General features: G+C 42.5%; 1 protein-coding gene across 2 annotated transcripts; it reads right to left on the bottom strand.

The window, feature by feature from the left end:
* Nucleotides 1-1735: 1735 nt before the first annotated feature.
* On the bottom strand, nucleotides 1736-12652 carry LOC124036594 (sin3 histone deacetylase corepressor complex component SDS3-like). 2 transcript variants are annotated; one of them, XM_046351349.1, is made up of 11 exons: nucleotides 12439-12652; nucleotides 10510-10579; nucleotides 10303-10358; nucleotides 9085-9156; nucleotides 8676-8695; nucleotides 8245-8401; nucleotides 6037-6132; nucleotides 5711-5797; nucleotides 5392-5497; nucleotides 3608-3692; nucleotides 1736-2497 (listed from the first exon to the last, which is right to left on the bottom strand). In XM_046351349.1, the coding sequence occupies exons 1-11, from the start codon at nucleotides 12548-12550 to the stop codon at nucleotides 2399-2401; spliced, it is 960 nt and encodes a 319-aa protein (XP_046207305.1). In that variant the 5' UTR covers nucleotides 12551-12652; the 3' UTR covers nucleotides 1736-2398. The 2 variants fall into 2 exon arrangements, with proteins under 2 accessions (XP_046207305.1, XP_046207306.1); XM_046351350.1 differs by lacking the exon at nucleotides 12439-12652 and adding an exon at nucleotides 10784-12046.
* Nucleotides 12653-21948: the final 9296 nt, after the last annotated feature.

The raw sequence follows: 21948 nt of genomic DNA, 5'->3' as shown, positions 1-21948 counted from the left end.
CTTCGGCTGCATCAGATTCACAGCTGGACTAACAACAAATGTAGAATTACTGATGCTAGCATTGGATGTGCTGGTGGAAGCAGAACAACTTGTGTCTAGACCGGTGCAGGTGTACTGCTGGTAGTAGCAGGTCTACCAGTAGAGCTGGTATGTGTCTCTATGGACTCATGCCTTAGTTTTTTCAACATTTATTAATTTTGGAGCAAACGGAATGAGCAGTAGCTACATTCGGACGTTTGTGGAATTCCCGCGAGAGAGTAACGGTTAATGTGATTGGATGTTAATTATTTGACTAGGCTGCCTGTATTTGACATTGTGTTGTCATTTCACTGAACACTAGATGGTTTACTTGTATTATTGGCAGTTAAACGAGGCTACTCAGGCGAGAGAAAGAAAAAAAACTAAATGTTGGCCTTTTTGGAAAATAAACATCAGGTTTTTATTTGTCGCACCACCGACGGCGTTGGGCGTACCCGTTTGGAAATACCTGTCCCAACAGATAGCTCTGAGCAAGAAGCAGCTTTAGGGCTGCTGACATGTATTGATGTGCTGGACACACACACAGGGTGGGGGTAATGCAGTTTAAAGAGGAAAGCACAGGAAGTGGCTGCTTAGAGGGGGTGGAGCTGGTGGATTTTATTGATGCCCTGGGTGGCCCTTTATGCACACAAGCAATAACCACGTGGCAGGATGACTCCAGTGAGTATTCCCCCCAGCTGACACACACAATGCTTGGCTACACATCGTTAATTAATAGAACATCAAACCCCTCCTGCTTCCTGTTGACTTTACACTGCAGTGTCCTCTCAGGTGATTATACTGAGTTCAACCATGTCTATTGGCTATTGTCTCCTTACGAGCCAGGCGTGTGTGTGTGTGTGTGTGTGTGTGTGTGTGTGTGTGTGTGTGTGTGTGTGTGTGTGTGTGTGTGTGTTAGGAGCAGGGTTGTGGGAGGGCTTAATCCCAGATAGCGGGCAAAACGATCAGACATTTACACACCCAGATCTGACTGGAAAGGTGTTTAAGATGGAGGAAAGGAGAGAGCATGTGGAGTGGGATGCTTGCTAAGAGGTGGAGATTATTTCAGAGTGCAACATGTATTGTGTCCCAAATGGCACCCTATTCCCTTTATAGTACACTACAAAAGTGCACTATAAAAAGGGAATAGGGTGCCATTTGGGACACGCACAGTGTTGGTGACATCACTCTGGTATGATGAGCTCTGTGGTGGAGAGCTCTATATTAACAAAGTGTCTCCGAGTAGGAGTACTGATCTAGGATCAGTTATGGTCCTTCTGTAGCTCAGTTGGTAGAGCATGGCGCTTGTAACGCCAGGGTAGTGGGTTCGATCCCCGGGACCACCCATACGTAGAATGTATGCACACATGACTGTAAGTCGCTTTGGATAAAAGCGTCTGCTAAATGGCATATATTATTTTGCCTTGGCCACGTTACGGCAAGGGGGGACCGTTGGCCACGTTACGGCGGGGGGGACCGTTGGCCACATTACGGCGGGGGAACCGTTGGCCACGTTACGGTGGGGGGGGGCGCTGGCCACGTTATGGTGGCGGGGGCCCGCCCTGAAAGATAAATCAGTGGTGGCTGGTATGTTACTGCCTTTTGTCAGTTACAGTGGAACACATTTAATAAATGTAACGCACAAGAAAACGATCAAATATAAAATAGTTCATGTTCATCTTCCTCCCATGTGCAAAACCAGTTTAGACACGTCAGATGTATTCAACATTTTGGTTTAACTGAACTCATTTAATGTCAATAATACAGATACAAAATTAAAACCTTAAAAGTCTATCCAATATATTCTGAAAAAAAGATAAAATGTTAATTGACCAGAAAAAAACAATACCAGACAATGTCATGATGAAGAAAGATGACATGCGATTTAAGCTGAGTGGCACAGCTGACTGAAACTTCTACAGAACCAAGTTAGGTGTATATAAAGGAAGACCAATCAAAACACCGACCTTCAGCCCCTAAGCACTTGTGGAGATCTGAGAGCATTGGATGGCGTAAGCAAAATGGAAATCATTTCACTAAGCCTATGACAAGGTATAGTGTAGCTATGACAACATTTGCTATACCAAGGCTATCCAGTTTACTCAACTGCCTAAAGGGTTATTTGAGCCAAAACTTGCAAGGAGAAAGGCTTCAACGTGTGCTTGGTGATGTCTAAAAAGACACTGACAGAAAGCGTCGTTCTTCCCCTCCTGTGGTCCTGATTGATTGAAACACCAGGAAGTTATTGAGAAGACTTCCTCCAAGCACACAGTAGGGATGAGGGAGAGAGCCACGTGAGGGAGGGGGGAGCAACATACTGCATGTACAAAATGGAAGGAATGGATGGATGGATGAAGGGAAAGTGTGAAGGGTGTTGTTTCTACGCTGCCGACCGTCGTCGGATGATAAACGCCCCTCTTTGTAGCTGTCCCAGGTAGATCCTCATCTTGGTGCTGTCGCTGGTCTTCCTCACCCAGATCTGAAGGGAAACCCAACCAATAGGACTCATTATGGTAATTTACAAAAGAGCCTCTATATAATAAAAGCATGGTGCTCATCATATCAGGAGTTCCAAAACATATCAAAAGAACATTCCACAAGTTATATACTGTATTAAACATATCAGGCCATTTTAGGAAAACTACCATTTTTTCCATCCTCTCTTCCAGCTCGAAATGAAAACACATACAAGCTAAGATCTCAATCTTGTTTTATGCGAAGAGCCCCAAAATTAGAACAGCGCATGGAAAAATGGCCCTTTTACTTAGCCACCTGGTGTTGAAATTCCACCAAGCCAACCCAAAACTCCAGGACCTATTGTCCCTGGAGGAGTTCAAAGGACAAATAGATTAACTGGACCTATTGTCCCTGGAGGAGTTCAAAGGACAAATAGATTAACTGGACCTATTGTCCCTGGAGGAGTTCAAAGGACAAATAGATTAACTGGACCTATTGTCCCTGGAGGAGTTCAAAGGACAAATAGATTAACTGGACCTATTGTCTCTGGAGGAGTTCAAAGGACAAATAGATTAACTGGACCTATTGTCCCTGGAGGAGTTCAAAGGACAAATAGATTAACTGGACCTATTGTCCCTGGAGGAGTTCAAAGGACAAATAGATTAACTGGACCTATTGTCCCTGGAGGAGTTCAAAGGACAAATAGATTAACTGGACCTATTGTCCCTGGAGGAGTTCAAAGGACAAATAGATTAACTGGTTGTTGAGACATGTAGTTGTTCCTGGTTGTCACCCCATGTGACTAGTTTGCGTAGCCTTCTGTAAGGAAGCATGTCGTTTTACTTCACAGACAGTTTGCTGTCGTCGGTTGTCCGTTTTGTCATTTCATCTTTAAGCCCGTCCCCACAGGAGGCCTTTTGCCAGGCCATCTTGGAAATAAGAATTTCTTCTTAATTGAATTGCCTGGTTGGATAAGTTTGAAAAAACCACCACCATACAATACTTACACTGCACTTTGGACAGACTACTACGACCACCATAACTCTATAATAGCAAGTCATGGATCCCTCTAATATATAATGGATTTAAGTGGTACAAGCATAGAGCTGTGGAAATGAGAACTGAAACCCACCTCATTTGTTCCCACTGAGCTGATGACACAGCTGATCTTGGTGTTCTCCTTGGACTCCAGGTGAATGGCCTGGCTCTTATGATACCTGATGGGAAAGCCACAAGTTATTTTTTGAATATATATATTTTTTAAACTACAAATAGCACAAAACATTAGCAACACAAAACCTCCTCACATCCTGGAAAATGAATGCTTGGTGGTTTATGATAATTATCTTAAATTGCAGTCTGTAGGAATTTCTTAGCACTGTCCTATTGAAACCATGACCTAGAAAATATTACATGTAGCTCATTTAGTATAACAGGATCAGTTATCTGGCATTGAGTGAGGGGTACGAGAAGGAATTACTTCTATTTAACTAGGCAAGTCAGTTAAGAACAAATTCTTATTTACAATGACAGTCTACCGGGGAACAGTGGGTTAACTGCCAGATTTTGAATCTGTCAACTCAGGGATTTGACCTAGCAACCTTTCGGTTACTAGCCCAACGCTCTAACCACTAGGCTACCTGCCGCCCCAGGAATCAGTCCACTCAGATAAGGACTTCGAAACCTATAGGACAATATCCTCTTGAGCACACAATCCCTTAATCATATATTATTATTATATTATTATTATTATTATTATCCTCTTGAGCACACAATCCCTTAATCCCTTAAAGGTTATAATAGATAATCTGACAATACTGTAATGGAGAGAGAAACAAAATGGCCAAAAGGCAGGTAGTCTTTGATTGTGGCTGAGGAGAGAGTCCCTGAAGTAAGTGAAAAGGAGTGACAAGCTGGAACAGACAGAATCAGTAAAAGGTTTTTCTTTATTGAAGAAGATATGTCCGCTTGCTTCAGCTGTCTTGCTTTCAGGCAAGCGCATTAGATGAAACATCATTTACCGGGAGAAAGGAGAAGAACACATGTGGTTTCAACCACCAGTCTTCACCATCCTCTCCCCTCAGCCTTTCTTATCCTAGGTCTGGTGAGACTGTGAGAGTGAGAACGATAGCAGCGAACACTTCACTCAACTGAGATCCCCTCTCTCACTTCAGAATTGATCAAAGGCTACATGAAAGTCATGGAAAGCCATGTTTAATATCACAGAGGAGCACATTTCACATTTTCCACTCTTCAAAAGGAATTATTCAGTGGTGCGTGATGTCCTATGCAGAGAGCTACTCTTTACCCAAAGGGCCTGAGAGGACAGATTATCCATCCAAGCAAACACTGTCATTTCTGTCAGCCTATGGAACTATCACCAAATGGCATACTGCTCTGTATGCCAAAACCCATGTTCCATCCTCATGATAGCGATGTAATGTAATTTCATGGTGACAGGTAGTATGAGCTTGCCTGGCTAACATTCCAGCCACCCATTGGTTTATATGAAATATGACCTATTGGCCAGAGGGAATGTTACTATAAACATACTACAAACATGATTTCCATTTCTTGAATCTTGTTTTTGAAGTCTTAAAAAAACCAGACATATCAGCAAAGCCAGGAATTCTTCAGTCAGTAGAGCATGAGGATTTACACGGCTGTGGCTCCATCTAGTGGCTACTAAAAGTCAAGCGCATCATGAATTAAAACACTAGGTATTATATTATAGGGAATCAGTTCAGTAGATCTTATATTTAGACCAATCCTATTAAAACAGCGATAAACCACAACAGCAGACAATAAAAGTACAAAATTCCCCCTTTTTGCTGTGTTTAAAAATGTTTTTTTTTTTTTTTTTTTTTTTAAATGGTCGAATCAACCAAATGAAAAAGACAGTCAGTGTGCATGTACCATCTCTTGTCGTAGTACAGCTTTCCCTCTTCAATGCGGGCCTCATAGCGCTGTGAGGGGGCCTCCATTGGAATGGTGGGCATTTGGTCTGGAGACGACGGAGACACTGGGGGAGAAAACATGGCGTGAGAAAAACTAAAGTAATTTCAATGTAAATAGTTAATTTACTAAAAACGCTGCCAAGCCTGGTAGTTCATGATGTTTAATGTAAATAAAATTAACATGTATAATAACTTGATTCATCCTAATTTTGGCTTGATGGCATTTAGACTGAAACAAAACAATTCTAACAGTTGTAAAAACTGGACTGCTCACATACCTGGACGCTTAGGGGATTTCAGCTGCTTGTTCAGTATTCTCAGATCTTCCAGGATCTGGTCATCGGTTAGCAAATAGTTAAGCTGAGGTGTGGATCGTTAAGGACAACTCGTCTTAATCAAATCATCATTTGTGTGTATATATGTATATATATATTTCTGTGAAGGGGTAAAAACTGTATCTGGTAAGTTTTAACCCTGTGAAGATGAAGAAGTGAAATGTAATTAATCAGTCAAGACGAGATTCTTTGAAGCTGGACAGTGTCTAACATGGATCAACACTGTTGTAGACAGGACAGACAGTGATTGGACTTCTAGTAAAGGATATCAGGTGCAGGTTTCCTCCGCTTGTCTGGAATGGGGACTGGATCGTTGGGCCGCCTCCTTAACTTCCGGGTCATGATGGGTTTCACCTCCATGGAATCTACACAGGGGTAATATGGAATGAGCTTACCGCCATGCACCCGACACTGTAGAAATATTACTGCTTGTCCACCTGTCAGAGTACTTCAATGGGAATGTACATTCTAATAATTAAATGGGTGACACTCATGTGGGTATAACACAGAGAAAAGCTATATTGGTACATGTACACCGAGTATACAAAACTTGGGGCTCCCGAGTGGCGCAGCGGTCTAAGGCTGTATCCAGGCTGTATCACAACTGGCCGTGATTGGGAGTCCCATAAGATGGTGCAAAATTGGCTCAGCATCGTCTGGGTTTGGCAGTCATTGTAAATAACATTTTGATCTTGCCTAGTTAAATTAAAAAGAAAACACCTGCTCTTTCCATGACAGACTAACCAGGTGAATCTTATGATCCCTTATTGGTCAACTGTTAAATCCACTTCAAATCAGTGTAGATTAAGGGGAGGAGACAGGTTAAAGAAGGATTTTTAAGCCTTTGAGGCATGGATTGTACGTGTGCCATTGAGGGTGAACGGGCAGGACAAAATATTTAAGTGCCTTTGAACAGGATATGGTAGTAGGTGCCTTTGAACAGGGTATGGTAGTAGGTGCCTTTGAACAGGGTATGGTAGTAGGTGCCTTTGAACAGGGTATGGTAGTAGGTGCCTTTGAACAGGGTATGGTAGTAGGTGCCTTTGAACAGGGTATGGTAGTAGGTGCCTTTGAACAGTGTATGGTAGTAGGTGCCTTTGAACAGTGTATGGTAGTAGGTGCCTTTGAACAGGGTATGGTAGTAGGTGCCTTTGAACAGGGTATGGTAGTAGGTGCCTTTGAACAGGGTATGGTAGTAGGTGCCTTTGAACAGGGTATGGTAGTAGGTGCCTTTGAACAGTAGGTGCCTTTGAACAGGGTATGGTAGTAGGTGCCTTTGAACAGGGTATGGTAGTAGGTGCCTTTGAACAGGGTATGGTAGTAGGTGCCTTTGAACAGGGTATGGTAGTAGGTGACAGGTACACTCGTTTGAGTGTGTCAAGAACTGCAACACTGCTGGGTTTTAACAAGAATGGTCCATCACCCAAAGGACATCCAGCCAACTTGACAACTGTGGGAAGCATTGGAGTCAACATGGGCCAACTCCATATTATGGAGATTATCCCAATGTTTGGTATACTCAGTGTGTACACACACATTCAGTGATCCGATTCAACAGTGCAGTTCTAGTACAGGGTCAGACCCCTCTTTGCCTCCAGAACAACCTGGGCATGGAAATGTTGCTCAGTTGGTATCAAGAGACCTAACGTGTGCCAGGAAAACATTCCCCACACCATTACACCACCAGCCTCTATTGACACCAGGCAGGATGGGGTCATGGACTCATGCTGCTTACTCCATATCCTGACTGCCATCTGTATGCCAACAGGAACCAGGATTCGTTGGACCAGGCAATGTTTTTCCACTCAATTGTCCAGTGTTGGTGATTGCATGCCCAGCTGATAGGAGTGGAACCGGTGCGGTCGTCTGCTGCTATAACTCATCTGTGACAAGGACCGATGAGTTATGCTTACTGAGAAGCCATTCTGCGCCGTGATTTGCCCATTTGTGGCACGCCTGTTAGATTGCACGATTCTTGCCGTGTTGTCTCAGTAAACCCTAGACACTGCCGTGTGTGAAAAGCCCAGGAGGCCGTCTGTTTCTGAGATACTGGAACCAGCGAACAAACCACCAAAGTCTCTTAGGTCACTCGTTTTGCCCATTCTAATGTTCAGTGAAACAGTAACTGAATGCCTGCTTTATATTGGCGCAAACTATGTGTGTGATCTGGGTGATGTACATAATAAACTGGCCAATATGTGTATGACCTTATAGGTTAAACTAACATCACTGCACTGAAACGGAGATCTTCAATTGAATGATTAGCATGGAAATCTGCAAGTTAGAGAGTGAAAACAATGTATCTAAGACTTTTAGCCCTTGTTAGTATGAAGGTTGTGAGATATAAGATGAGCTAAGAAACTCCATCTCCAAAACACTTCCACTGAGGATAAAATAAGTTATCCTACATAGTCTTCTTCCTCAGCAAAAACAGAGTGAGATGAGAGGGAGGGAGACAGTCTCAGTGATTCTCCTACCGCCTGTCAGCTCCATTGTTAATTTCTCATTCTCTATCATCTTCTTCTTCTCCTCTAGCTCAGCAATTAAGTTTTCCTTCAGCTCCACCTTCTTATCGTCAAACTCTTTCACCGCCGCCTTCTTCTCTTTGATGTAGTTCCTCTCCACCTGTTCTGTCTGAGAGCGAGAGAAGGAACCAGAGAGAGAAGGAACCAGAGAGAGAAGGAACCAGAGAGAGAAGGAACCAGAGAGAGAAGGAACCAGAGAGAGAAGGAACCAGAGAGAGAAGGAACCAGAGAGAGAAGGAACCAGAGAGAGAAGGAACCAGAGAGAGAAGGAACCAGAGATTGTGTCGAAAGGCCATAAAATACATTTAAAAAATGCAATAATTTGCAGGTGAAGGATTCAGTTGAATTTCCATGTTAGGTAATAATATCAAAACATCTCTTACCTCAAGTTGGAGAAAGAGATCTATAAGAAAGAAACAGAAAAATTACAATGTTAACGCTCATGTTGACTGCATTGTCAGATAATCCCTGGCTGTCACATTGACTTTAAGCACAAAACCAACAACCACAAAATAATAGTGTTTTTATTCATCATGTACACAGCAGGAAGAAATGCTGCAGTAAATGATTACAAGCTGGCTCCCTCAAAAATGCAGCACACACTTTGGGTGTTCCAAGTTCAAATGACACAGAATGAGGTCTCTCCATGTGGCAACAACTTAACGGTGACTGAGTGTATCCCAAATGGCACCCTACGCCTTATGGGCCCTGATCCAAAGGTAGTGTACTATATAGGGAGCCATTTAGGGCTGAGCACAGTGATCCAATTCCACAACAGTGCCATTTTCTTACCAGCATTGCGGACTCTCTCCTTGTATTGTTGGTCAAGCTTCTTCATTCTCTTCTGGTACTCCTGAAGTGTTCCTGCAGGGAAGAGTTTAATTAAAACACAGCATATACATTTGAAGTCAGAAGTTTACATACACCTAGGAGACCAAATACATTTAAACTCAGTTTCATAATTCCTGACATTTAATCCTAGTAAGAATTTCCTGTTTTATGTCAGTTAGGATCACCACTTTATTTTAGGAATGTGAAATGTCAGAATAGTAGAGAGAATTATTCCTTTCATCACATTCCCAGTGGGTCAGAAGTGTACATGCACTCAATTCGTATTTGGTAGCGTTGCCATTAAATTCTTTAAACTTGGGTCAAACATTTTGGGTAGCCTTCCACAAGCATCCCATAATAAGTTGGGTTATTTTGGCCCATTCCTCCTGACAGAGCTGGTGTAATTGAGTCAGGTTTGTAAGGCCTCCTTGCTCGCACATGTTTTTTCAGTTCTGCCCACATTTTTTATGGGATTGAGGTCAGGGCTTTGGATGGCCACTGCAATACCTTGACCTTGTTGTCCTTAAGCCATTTTTCCACAACTTTGGAAGTATGCTTGGGGTCATTGGCCATTTGAAAAGATCCAAGCTTTAAATTCCTGAGTGATGTTGCTTCAATACATCCACATAATTTTCATTCTTCATGAAGCCATCTATTTTGTATAGTGCACCAGTCCCTTATGCAGCAAAGCATCCCCACAACAAGCTGCTGCCACCCCCATGCTTCACAGTTGGGATGGTGTTCTTCGGCTAGCAACCGTCCCCATTTTCCTCCAAACATAACAATGGTCATTATGGCCAAACAGTTTCATTTTTATTTCATCAGACTAGAGGACATCACTCCAAAAAGTATGAAATTGTGATAGTGTTTTATAAGTGAAATCATCTGTCTAAACAATTGTTGGAAAATTACTTGTCATGCAAAGTAAATGTCCTAAACGACTTGCCAAAACTATAGTTTATTAACAAGACATTTGTGGAGTGGTTGAAAAACAAGTGTACATAAACTTCCAACTTCTTTTCCAAACAATCTCTGAAAGCAAAGAGCACCACCTCTGAGCGGAGGAATTCATGACATTGATAATCACATTGATTGTGAATGCAAGGAGGATAATGAACTGATTATAGGATAGGCCTAATTCATAAATGCAGTGAGGATAATTGGAAACAGTGACACTACCCTCTTGGAGTTGCGTCAACTGCCGTTTCAATGATGCCAGCTTGTCTTGGTACATCCTGAAACCAAATAAAACATGATTATCACAACCAACTACTAAATCTGTAAATGTAGTCCTTCAAGATCAGGCTACATTTTGAACATCCCATTTCATCCAAGTCAACATATATTCTATCCAGTGTAACTGTGCAATTGGTGGACAACACTCACTGTTCTTTGATTTCCACATAGTCATCCTCATCATGTTTCGCCAGGTCAGTTTCACTGGCATCTTCTGTGTCTGAAAGAGGGAGAAGGGAAAAAAAGAGAAAAAAATGGCGAACGTCAGTAAGTAGGCTAACAGTTCACCAATATCATATGACTTAGGGCCTATGCCAAGAAAACATTTTCAGAACAATTTGTTCAATAGCAAGTCAATGAAATTTATAATTTTAGGAAACCTGGAAACAGTAGTAGGATAGATGTAGCTACTCAGTCAAGTTACCTTTATTTGGATCCCCAATGAGTGCGTTACCAGCCATTTCCCTTTAGACTTATACAAAAATAAACTAACAAAGTAAAACAAGGTCGTCTGATAAATGCGAAATGTTATGTCGTAGGCTAAAGTAGCCACACGCAAGATGGCAAGCTAGCTAACTAAGCGTTCAGCTAACAGGCTTGCTCATTTCTATCAAAAAAAGTTAGCAATTAAATGTTAACCAGAATTGCACAGACCGGGCAGTGACTCCAGATTAGTAAACAGTAGTTTCTTATTTGACCAGCCAGCTAATTCGCAACAAAAGGGTTTACATTGAGTGCCTAACATTTGTCCCGTTGCTAACGCGTAGCAAATTGATGAAGCCAAATACGAGAGCGATTTGTCAAGCTAGCCAATTTAGCTATTAGCAACGGCTAATTCAAGACTTGGCAATTGAACCGGTTTCAAATTTTGTTAGCTAGATGCAATCTCTGCGAGGCCTGCATGAGAATACGTAGTTGGGTACATATTTTAGATACCTGACTAGCTCGTTAGCTACTGAGTTTGCCAGCGCCAAAGCAGGTTTTGCCGGTGACCTGTCAGCAGATGGTAGCTAACGTTAGCTAGCGGCGTAACGTTAACGCTTGCTAGCTAGTTACAACACCAGTGAATGGTTGACTTAGCATTGACAAGACTAACACAACTCTCCATCAAATACAGGTAACATGAGTAAAGGGTCATTGCTTAAATCTGTATCTATGCCCAAAGTTAACAGCACAAATGCAACGTGACATTTGGAAATAGCCTGCATCAGCGCGCGGCCTTAAACCTAATTTAGCTAAATCCCAACAAACCACCTTCATCTACGCACGTACCCAATGAAATGGCTGGCCTCAAAGTTAACTGGACATGTAAGGAGAGCTGAAATTACAAAATCAAATATAGTTTCTTATACTTCACACCAACAGAGGCAAGACTGTGTTAGAAAAGGCCAATCACTGAAATCATATTGGTGTTAAAGCAAATGAGTCTCTCGCCACCTGTCAACCATTACAAATGTTTTACTGAGAATGACTGCCTGCCTGTTTGTTACGAATTTAACTCCAATATCGAGACTCCAGGTCCAATACACGGTTACAAAGACCACTTTCTCTCTCTCTTTTATTTATATATATAACGTTAGCTCTGTCTGTCCACCACTTGACAACGTGTTGCTGTATAAAAGTAAAGCCGGGCTTGACCGCTAAACATGAATGTTGAAAAAGATAATGAACTTGTCCCCCCATCTACACTAACAGGTAGCTTTCCTGCCAGGGGCGTATTCATTACAACCAAACGAAAAGGGGCGGGACCTATCTGAATTTGTCCAATAGAAACTCTCGTTTTTAACAGTTTGGACTCATGATTAAACTCCTGCGAACAACAAGCTGGATTATAGAAACCTGTGTTAATTCAACGCTGGCTAGCTAGCGTTAGTTACCCAAACTGGCGCAAACTTTACTCTTCAATGGGGATGGGTTCATTCTTAAAAAAAAAAAAAAAACATTTTAAAAAATGTGCAAAGGTCACTAGTTTTAGGAGACTATTTGAGAAAACTAACAACGTTTATTAACAAATATAACAAAATAACAAATATCACAAGAGTAGCTAGCTAACAAAATGTGCTACATTGGCGAACCTACCTTCTTCCGAGTCTCTTCCCCTGAAGCTTCGATCATCGTCGTCGTCCACACTATCAAGTTCTTCTTCATCATTGTAATAATCTACCATCGGTGATAGTAAAGTAGAAGCCATTTGATGGCAAGTAAAAATGTAAACAAACGTTAGATAAACAATCGATTTGGAATTTGCAGTTCAGAACAAAACAGCGCCTACATCTGTTAAGACCCCATGAGAAGTAAGATGGCCGTTATTGCGCCTGACCAAAATATGTAAAACAAAACTGTAGAGATTATTTTTAATAGTAATTTTATCACATCTTTGTGTCATGCATACACCAATGTAATAGTATAAATTAAGTAGCGTTTTTCCATGAAACAGGGTTAGTTACCAGTATCTTCACTATATTTTAGCAGTCTAATTGGGCATTTCGAGGTCAGCCCTTGTGCAGAGCAAAAGATTTTCAGCGATTTGTATCAAATAAATTTGCAATTAAATGCTATACAGACTTGCACATGCCGGACAACCATTCACTTCATATTAGTAAACCGTTGTTTTTTATTTGACCAGTCAGCTAATTCCCAACAGCAAAGGGTTTACATTGAGTGCCAATATTTGCCACATGTTGATTTGCTAGCCCCGATTTTGTTACGAATTGACCCTGTGCTGGGTCAATTATAACATAATGGCTATCGGGGTAAAGTGCATGTCTTGAAAGTATTTACGTCCCTCACGTTCACATAACTGTATAGACACTAAACTATTAATATCCCTAAACCTGGGTATTCGAAATAGTTGCTGAGTAGGGTTGTTCGTTTTTTGCGGTCATCAAACATACACCGACATATACCTTGACAAAACCATGGGGTCCCCAAACACAGAATATCCATTATATTGACCAGATAATCTTTAGGTCTAGCAAAAAATATCTAGCCGAAAAAGCACTAAAAACCTGCCCAAAGCGCGGAAAACAAGGCCATATTTTTTCCCACGGCAAGAGATGAGTTGCCATATTTATACTATAAACCATTTTTCATATCTTTAGAGGCAATTAATAAGGAATATTGTAGTAATTTGTAATGACGGTATAAGCAAACTATTGCGAGCTGTCATAACGCAAATGCTTTTCAAAGGAAATCATTTGCCTTTACACACTTTTCTATCAATGGATGTCGATTTAACTCGCATGACTGCTATGATTAAGCAATAAGGCACAAAGTATGGTACAGTGCTTTCAGAAAGTATTCAGAACCCTTGACTTTTTCAATTTTTTTATTTTATTTTTACGTTACAGCCTTATTCTAAAACGGTTGAAAATGTAGATATGTGGTAGTGGTGCAGTAGGGGGCCTGAGGACACACAGTGTGTTGTAGATATGTGGTAGTGGTGGAGTAGGGGGCCTGAGGGCACACAGTGTGTTGTAGATATGTGGTAGTGGTGCAGTAGGGGGCCTGAGGACACACAGTGTGTTGTAGATATGTGGTAGTGGTGCAGTAGGGGGCCTGAGGGCACACAGTGTGTTGTGAAATTTGTGAATGTATTGTAATGTTTTTACAATTGTATAAACTGCCTTCATTTTGCTTGACCACAGGAAGAGTAGCTGCTGCCTTGGCAGGAACTAATGGGGATCCATAATACATACAAAATACAAAACCCCCATAATGACAAAGCAAAAACAGTTTTTTTTCCAAATGTTTGTAAATTTACATTTTTAAAATTATTTTTTAAATCAGAAATACCTTATTTACCTAATAAGGCTGTAACATAACAAAATGTGGAAAAGGTGAAGGGGTCTGAATACTTTACGAATGCACTAGACACCCTGGGTTTCTTCCCGGTACCCCAACCAAAAACAGATTTAATCCCTCGTTCAGACCCATGTCATTGTGGAATGCTCTGCCACAAGAGGTTACTCAGGCAAAAAGCAGGTTTAGCTTTTTAACAAATTTAAAAAATCATTATCACAGCACCTCTTTCTAAAGATATAATTGATATGTATATATTAATAGTCTAAATAGTATTTTTGTTGTCTCGTTGTGTCTTTCCTATATACAGTACCAGTCAAAAGTTTGGACACACCTACCATTTCAAGGGTTTTTCTTTATTTGTACTATTTTCTACATTGTAGAATAATAGTAAAGACATCAACATATGAAATAACAAATATGGAATCATGTAGTAACCAAAAAAAGTGTTAAACAAATCAAAATATATATGAGATTCTTCAAAGTAGCCACCCTACCGTTAAAAAGATACCTTATGCTCCTGAGTTGTGCCATAGGCGGAAATCCCAGGGGGGGCGGGGAGGACACGACCCCCCCTGGGAAAAATATGATTTGTCCCCCCCAATATATCACTGTAAACGTAACTACGTAATTTAAATAATATGAATAATACTCAATGAAAGCACTTGTGCTGATTATAGACACTTAATAGCACGTTTTTAAGTTATAAAAGTTGCAAAAGCTAACTTGTCCCTATGGAACTTTTTTATTATTATATTTCACCTTTATTTAACTAGGTAGCAAAGATTATAGGAAACGCCACAGAAAAGGAATTGGTCCTCGCTAGTTTTGCAAATTCAGCTATTGTTGGAAGCCAGCCAATATGAAATAAACTATATTAAAATGACAAAAGGTTGCAGCACATGTTGTGTAAATGGTGAACTCACACAGCTGTCAACTTGTCTCTGCAATCCGTGTCACATTTGCTAGCTACCGTTTAGATCGAAGCCCATATAGAATAATAGAAGATATGATAGGAACCCATCTCCTACTGTAAATAACCAACACACTGTGTGTGTGTGTGTGTGTGTGTGTGTGTGTGTGTGTGTGTGTGTGTGTGTGTGTGTGTGTGTGTGTGTGTGTGTGTGTGTGTGTGTGTGTGTGTGTGTGTGTGTGTGTGTGTGTGTGTGTGTGTGTGTGTGTGTGTGTGTAGCCAGCCAGGTAGAAAATGTCAGAAAAAAAGAAAAAAGATGGACATCAGAGTATTTTTCAGTACACCAAAACGCAAAGTAAGAACCCTAGTAGCCTAATATCTCAAAGACAAGTTGATAAAATGTTCATAAGAAAGAAGTGAAATGCTAATGGCAATGTTTCACAATGATGTCATTAGGCAGAGCAGGCAACAGATGGCACATAGACAGCAGAGCTGGGGACAGAGGGCACACAGACAGCAGAGCTGGGGACAGATGGGCAGGGACAGAATGGCAGAGACAGACTGGCAGAGACAGACTGGCAGGGACAGACTGACAGAGACAGACTGGCAGGGACAGATATGCAGGGACAGACTGGCAGAGACAGACTGGCAGGGACAGATGGGCAGGGACAGACTGGCAGAGACAGACTGGCAGAGAAAGATGGGCAGGGACAGACTGGCAGAGACAGACTGGCAGGGACAGACTGGCAGGGACAGACTGGCAGGGACAGACTGGCAGAGACAGACTGGCAGGGACAGACTGGCAGAGACAGATGGGCAGGGACAGACTGGCAGAGACAGGTGGGCAGGGACAGACTGGCAGGCACAGACTGGCAGAGACAGATGGGCTGGGACAGACTGGCAGAGACAGATGGGCAGGGACAGACTGGCAGAGACAGGGAGTCTCAGGTAAGTTTGTTGAGTCTTTGTTTGGCAACATTCTGAAAGGTTTTTTTTAAATGACTTGTGAAATAGGGACATCATTTGAAAATGCCATGGATACCCCCACTCTCAACTTAAACTGGTGACTGAACCAAGATTTGTTTAAGGCAATGGTATTGCTGTTGTGATTAATTGTGTAGTTTTGTGTACCGGTAGTTAGGAGTACGGCAAACACCTTATTTATTTTCTAGGAGACAGACTGTGAGTCAGTGAGGGTGGTGAAAGGGGAAGAGCCAGGGAGAGAGACTTCAGAGGACAGTGTCACAGCCACGGCAGGACCAGGTGTCAACCTTGTTGCCAGCAGCACCAGTATATGGGGACAGTGGCACAGCATTGTCCAATTACCTCAGTGATGTCACAAAACCATATCAGCCACACCCAGAATTTACAGAACTGCAAACTCTTGCCAACAGAGTGTTGACGTTTCAAGAGAGATTGTTTTGCGATTTCCCATGGCTACATTATAATCCATCAATAAAAGGAGTGTTGTTTTCACTGTAGTGAAGGGTTTTCAAGCCAGCCATCTTTTGGCCAAAGAGCAGATGTTGCCTTCATTAGTGCAGGATTTAGGAACTGGAGAAAAGCCATGGAGAAAATGTCATGTAATTGTCCCCTCCAAAGTTGATATCAGATTTTCGCCCCGCATAGAGTTGATCAGGCTGTTGATTGTGGCCTGTGGAATGTTCTCCCACTCCTCTTTAATGGCTGTGCGAAGTTGATGGATATTGGTGAGAACTGGAACACGCTGTCGTTCACATCGATCTAGAGCATCCCAAACATGCTCACATGTCTGGTGAGTATACAAGCCATGTAATAGCTGGGAAATGTTCAGCTTCCAGGAATTGTGTACAGATCCTTGCTGCTGTGTATTATTATGCTGGAACATGAGGTGATGGCGGCGGATGAAAGGCCTCAGGATCTCATCACGGTATGTCTGTGTACTAAAATTGTCATCGATAAAATGCAATTGTGCTTGTTTTCCGTAGCTTATGCCTACCCATACAATAACCCCACCGCCACCATGGGGCAGTCTGTTCACAATGTAGACATCAGCAAACTGCTCACCCACACAACAGTTGAATACTTGTACAGTTGAAACTGTAATTCATCCGTGAAGAGCAGACCAGTGGCCATCAAAGGTGAGCATTTGCCCACTGAAGTCGGTGACGACGCCGAACTGCAGGCAGTTCAAGATCCTGGTGAGGATGACAAGCATGCAGATGAGCTTCCCTGAGACAGTTTCTGACAGTTTGTGCAGAAATATTTTTTTTGTGCAAACCCACAGTTTCATCAGCTGTCCAGGTAGCTGGCCTCAAACGATCTCGCAGGTGAAGAAGCCGGATGTGGAGGTCCTGGGCTGGCGTGGTTACACTTGGTCTGCGGTTGTTCGGCCGGTCGGACGTACTGCCAAATTCTCTAAAATGACAATGAAGGCGGCTTATGGTAGAGAAATGAACTTTCAATTCCATGGCAACAGCTCTGGTGGACATTCCTGGAGGTAGCATGCCAATTACTCCCTCCCTCAAAACTTGAGACATCGGTGGCATTGTGTTGTGTGACAAAACTGCACATTTTAGAGTAGCCTTATATTGTCCCCAGCACAAGGTGTAATGATCATGCTGTTTAATCATGCTGTTTAATCAGCTTCTTGATATGCCACAGCTGTCAGGTGGATGGATTATCTTGGCAAAGTAGAAATTCTCAGGAATGTAAACATATTTGGGCACAATATTTGAGAGAAATAAGTTTTCTGTGTGTATGTAACATTTCCGGGATCTTTTATTTCAGCTCATGAAACATGGGACCAACAATTTACATGTTGCATTTATATTTCTGTTCAGTATAAATATAAACTCAGCAAAACAAGAAACGGCCCATTTTCAAGGCCCTGTCTTTCAAAGACAATTCGTAAAAATCCAAATAACTTCACAGATCTTCATTGTAAAGGGTTTGTTCATGCTTGTTCAATGAACCATAAACAATTAATAAACATGCACCTGTGGAACTGTCGTTAAGACACTAACAGCTTACAGACAGACGGTAGGCAATTAAGGTCATAGTTATGAAAACTTAGGACACTAAAGAGGCCTTTCTACTGACTCTGAAAAACACCAAAAGAAAGATCCCCAGGGTCCCTTCTCATCTGCGTGAACGTGCCTTAGGCCTGCAGCAAGGAGGCCTGGTGACTGCAGACGTGGCCAGGGCAATAAATTGCAATGTCCGTACTGTGAGACGCCTAAGACAGTGCTACAGCGAGACAGGACGGACAGCTGATCGTCCTCGCAGTGGCAGACCACCTGCACAGGATCGGTACATCCGAACATCACACCTGCTGGACAGGTACAGGATGGCAACAACAACTGCCCGAGTTACACCAGGAGTTACACCAGGAACGCACAATCCCTCCATCTATGCTCAGACTGTCTGCAATGGGCTGAGAGAGCCTGGACTGAGGGCTTGTAGGCCTGTTGTAAGGCAGGTCCTCACCAGACATCACCGGCAACAACGTCGCCAATGGGCACAAACCCACTGTCGCTGGACCAGACAGGACTGGCAAAATGTGCTCTTCACTGACGAGTCACACCAGGGGTGATGGTCTGATTCACGTTTGTCATTGAAGGAATGAACGTTACACAGAGGCCTGTACTCTGGAGGGGGATCGATTTGGAGGTGGAGGGTCCATCATGGTCTGGGGCGGTGTGTCACAGCATCGGACTGAGCTTGTTGTTATTGCAGGCAATCTCAACGCTGTGCGTTACAGGGAAGAAATCCTCCTGCCTCATGTGGTACCCTTCCTACAGGCTCATCCTGACATTACCCTCCAGCATGACAATGCCACCAGCCATACTGCTCGTTCTGTGCGGGATTTCCTGCAAGACAGGAATGTCAGTGTTCTGCCATGGCCAGCGAAGAGGCCGGATCTCAAACCCTTTGAGCATGTCTGGGACCTGTTGGATCGGAGGGTGAGGGCTAGGGTCATTCCCCCAGAAATGTCCGGGAACTTGCAGGTGCCTTGGTGGAAGAGTGGGGTAACATCTCACAGCAAGAACTGGCAAATCTGGTGCAGTCCATGTGGAGGAGATGCATTGCAGTACTTAATGCAGCTGGTGGCCACACCAGATACTGACTGTTACTTTTGATTTTGACCCCCCATTTGTTCAGGGACACATTATTAAATTTCTGTTAATCACATGTCTGTGCAACTTGTTCAGTTTATGTCTCAGTTGTTGAATCTTATACATATATATGAATCTTATATTCATACAATATTTACTCATGTTAAGTTTGCTGAAAATAAATGCAGTTGACAGTGAGTCTCCAGATCTCAACCCCATAGAAAATCTTTGGAGGGAGTTGAAAGTCCGTGTTGCCCAGCAACTGACCCTAAACATCACTGCTCTAGACGAGATCTGCATTGAGGAATGGGCCAAAATACCAGCAACAGTGTGTGAAAACCTTGTGAAGACTTACAGAAAACGTTTGACCTCTGTCATTCAAATCAAATCAAATCAAATTTATTTATATAGCCCTTCGTACATCAGCTGATATCTCAAAGTGCTGTACAGAAACCCAGCCTAAAACCCCAAACAGCAAACAATGCAGGTGTAAAAGCACGGTGGCTAGGAAAAACTCCCTAGAAAGGCCAAAACCTAGGAAGAAACCTAGAGAGGAACCGGGCTATGTGGGGTGGCCAGTCCTCTTCTGGCTGTGCCGGGTAGAGATTATAACAGAAAATGACCAAGATGTTCAAATGTTCATAAATGACCAGCATGGTCAAATAATAATAAGGCAGAACAGTTGAAACTGGAGCAGCAGCACAGTCAGGTGGACTGGGGACAGCAAGGAGCCATCATGTCAGGTAGTCCTGGGGCACGGTCCTAGGGCTCAGGTCCTCCGAGAGAGAGAAAGAAAGAGAGAATTAGAGAGAGCATATGTGGGGTGGCCAGTCCTCTTCTGGCTGTGCCGGGTGGAGATTATAACAGAACGTGGCCAAGATGTTCAAATGTTCATAAATGACCAGCATGGTTGAATAATAGTAAGGCAGAACAGTTGAAACTGGAGCAGGAGCATGGCCAGGTGGACTGGGGACAGCAAGGGCAAGGAGTCCTCATGTCAGGTAGTCCTGGGACATGGTCCTAGGGCCCAGGCCAGTTGAAACTGGAGCAGCAGCATGGCCAGGTGGACTGGGGACAGCAAGGAGTCATCATGTCAGGTAGTCCTGGGGCATGGTTCTAGGGCTCAGGTCCTCCGAGAGAGAGAAAGAAGGAGAGAAGGAGAGAATTAGAGAACGCACACTTAGATTTACACAGGACACCGAATAGGACAGGAGAAGTACTCATTGCCAACAAAGGGTATATAACAAGTATTGAGATAAACTTTTCTTATTGACCAAATACTTATTTTCCACGATAATTTGCAAATAAATTCATAAAAAATCCTACAATGTGATTTTCATAGTTGAAGTGTACGTACCTATGATGAAAATTACAGGCCTCTCTCATATTTTTAAGTGGGAGAACTAAATACTTTTTTGCCCCACTGTATATACAGTTGAGGTCGGAAGTTTACATACACTTAGGTTGGAGTCATTAAACACATTTTTCAACCACTCCACAAATTTATTGTGAACAAACTATAGCTTAGGACATTACTTTGTGCATGACACAAGTAATTTTTCCAACAATTGTTTACAGACAGATTATTTCACTGAATCACAATTCCAGTGGGTCGGAAATTTACATGCACTAAGTTGACTGTGCCTTCAAACAGCTTGAAAAATTCCAGAAAATTATGTCATGGCTTTAGAAGCTTCTGATAGGATTATTGACAACATTTGAGTCAATTGGAGGTGTACCTGTGGATGTATTTCAAGGCCTACCTTCAAACTCAGTGCCTCTTTGCTTGACATCATGGGAAAACCAAAATAAATCAGCCAAGATCTCAGAAATCAAATTGTAGACCTCCACAAGTATGGTTCATCCTTGGGAGCAATTTCCAAACGCCTGAAGGTACCACATTCATCTGTACAAACAATTGCACGTAAGTATAAATACCATGGGACCACGCAGTCGTCATACCGCTCAGGAAGGAGATGCTTTCTGTGTCCTAGAGATGAACGTACATTGATGCAAAAAGTGCAAAACAATCCCAGAACAACAGCAAAGGACCTTGTGGAGATGCTGGAGGAAACAGGTACAAAAGTATCTATATCTACAGTAAAACGAGTCCTATATTGACATAACCTGAAAGGCAGCTCAGCAAGGAAGAAGCCACTGCTCCAAAACCACCATAAAAAAGCCAGACTACGGTTTGCAACTGCAGATGGGGATAAAGATCGTACTTTTTGGAGAAATGTCCTCTGGTCTGATGAAACAAAAATAGAACTGTTAGGCCATCATGACCATGGTTATGTTTGGAGGAAAAGGGGTGAGGCTTGCAAGCCGAAGAACACCATCTAAACAGCGAAGCACAAGGGTGGCAGCATCATGTTGTGGGGGTGCTTTGCTGCAGGAGGGAGTGGTGCACTTCACAAAATAGATGGCATCATGAGGACAGAAAATTATGCTATTGATCTATATAATGAAGCAACATGTATATTGAAGCAACATCTCAAGATATCAATCAGGATGTTAAAGCTTGGTCGCAAATGGGTCTTCCAAATGGACAATGACCCCAAGCATACTTCCAAAGTTGTGGCAAAATGACTTAAGGACAACAAAGTCTAGGTACTGGAGTGGCCATCCCAAAGCCCTGACCTCGATCCTATAGAAAATTTGTGGGCAGAACTGAGAAAATGTGTGCAAGCAAGGAGGCCTACAAACCTTACTCAGTTACACCAGCTCTGTCAGGAGGAATGGGCCAGAAAATTCACACAACTTATTGTGGGAAGCTTG

Source organism: Oncorhynchus gorbuscha, linkage group LG05, assembly GCF_021184085.1.
Source record: "Oncorhynchus gorbuscha isolate QuinsamMale2020 ecotype Even-year linkage group LG05, OgorEven_v1.0, whole genome shotgun sequence".
NCBI classification, from domain to species: Eukaryota; Metazoa; Chordata; class Actinopteri; order Salmoniformes; family Salmonidae; genus Oncorhynchus; species Oncorhynchus gorbuscha.
The sequence above is the reverse complement of the archived record's forward strand: the minus strand, read 5'-3'. Positions and strand labels throughout refer to the sequence as shown.

Bases quoted from the DNA above. Each gene is read 5' to 3' on its own strand.
- LOC124036594 (XM_046351349.1), bottom strand. From the start codon at position 12,550: ATGGCTTCTACTTTACTATCACCGATGGTAGATTATTACAATGATGAA. The intron at 10,580-12,438 runs GTAGGTTCGCCA...TCCCTCTTTCAG, and splicing joins GGGAAGAGACTCGGAAGAAG to ACACAGAAGATGCCAGTGAA. The intron at 5,798-6,036 runs ATATCCTTTACT...AACGATCCACAC, and splicing joins GCGGAGGAAACCTGCACCTG to CTCAGCTTAACTATTTGCTA.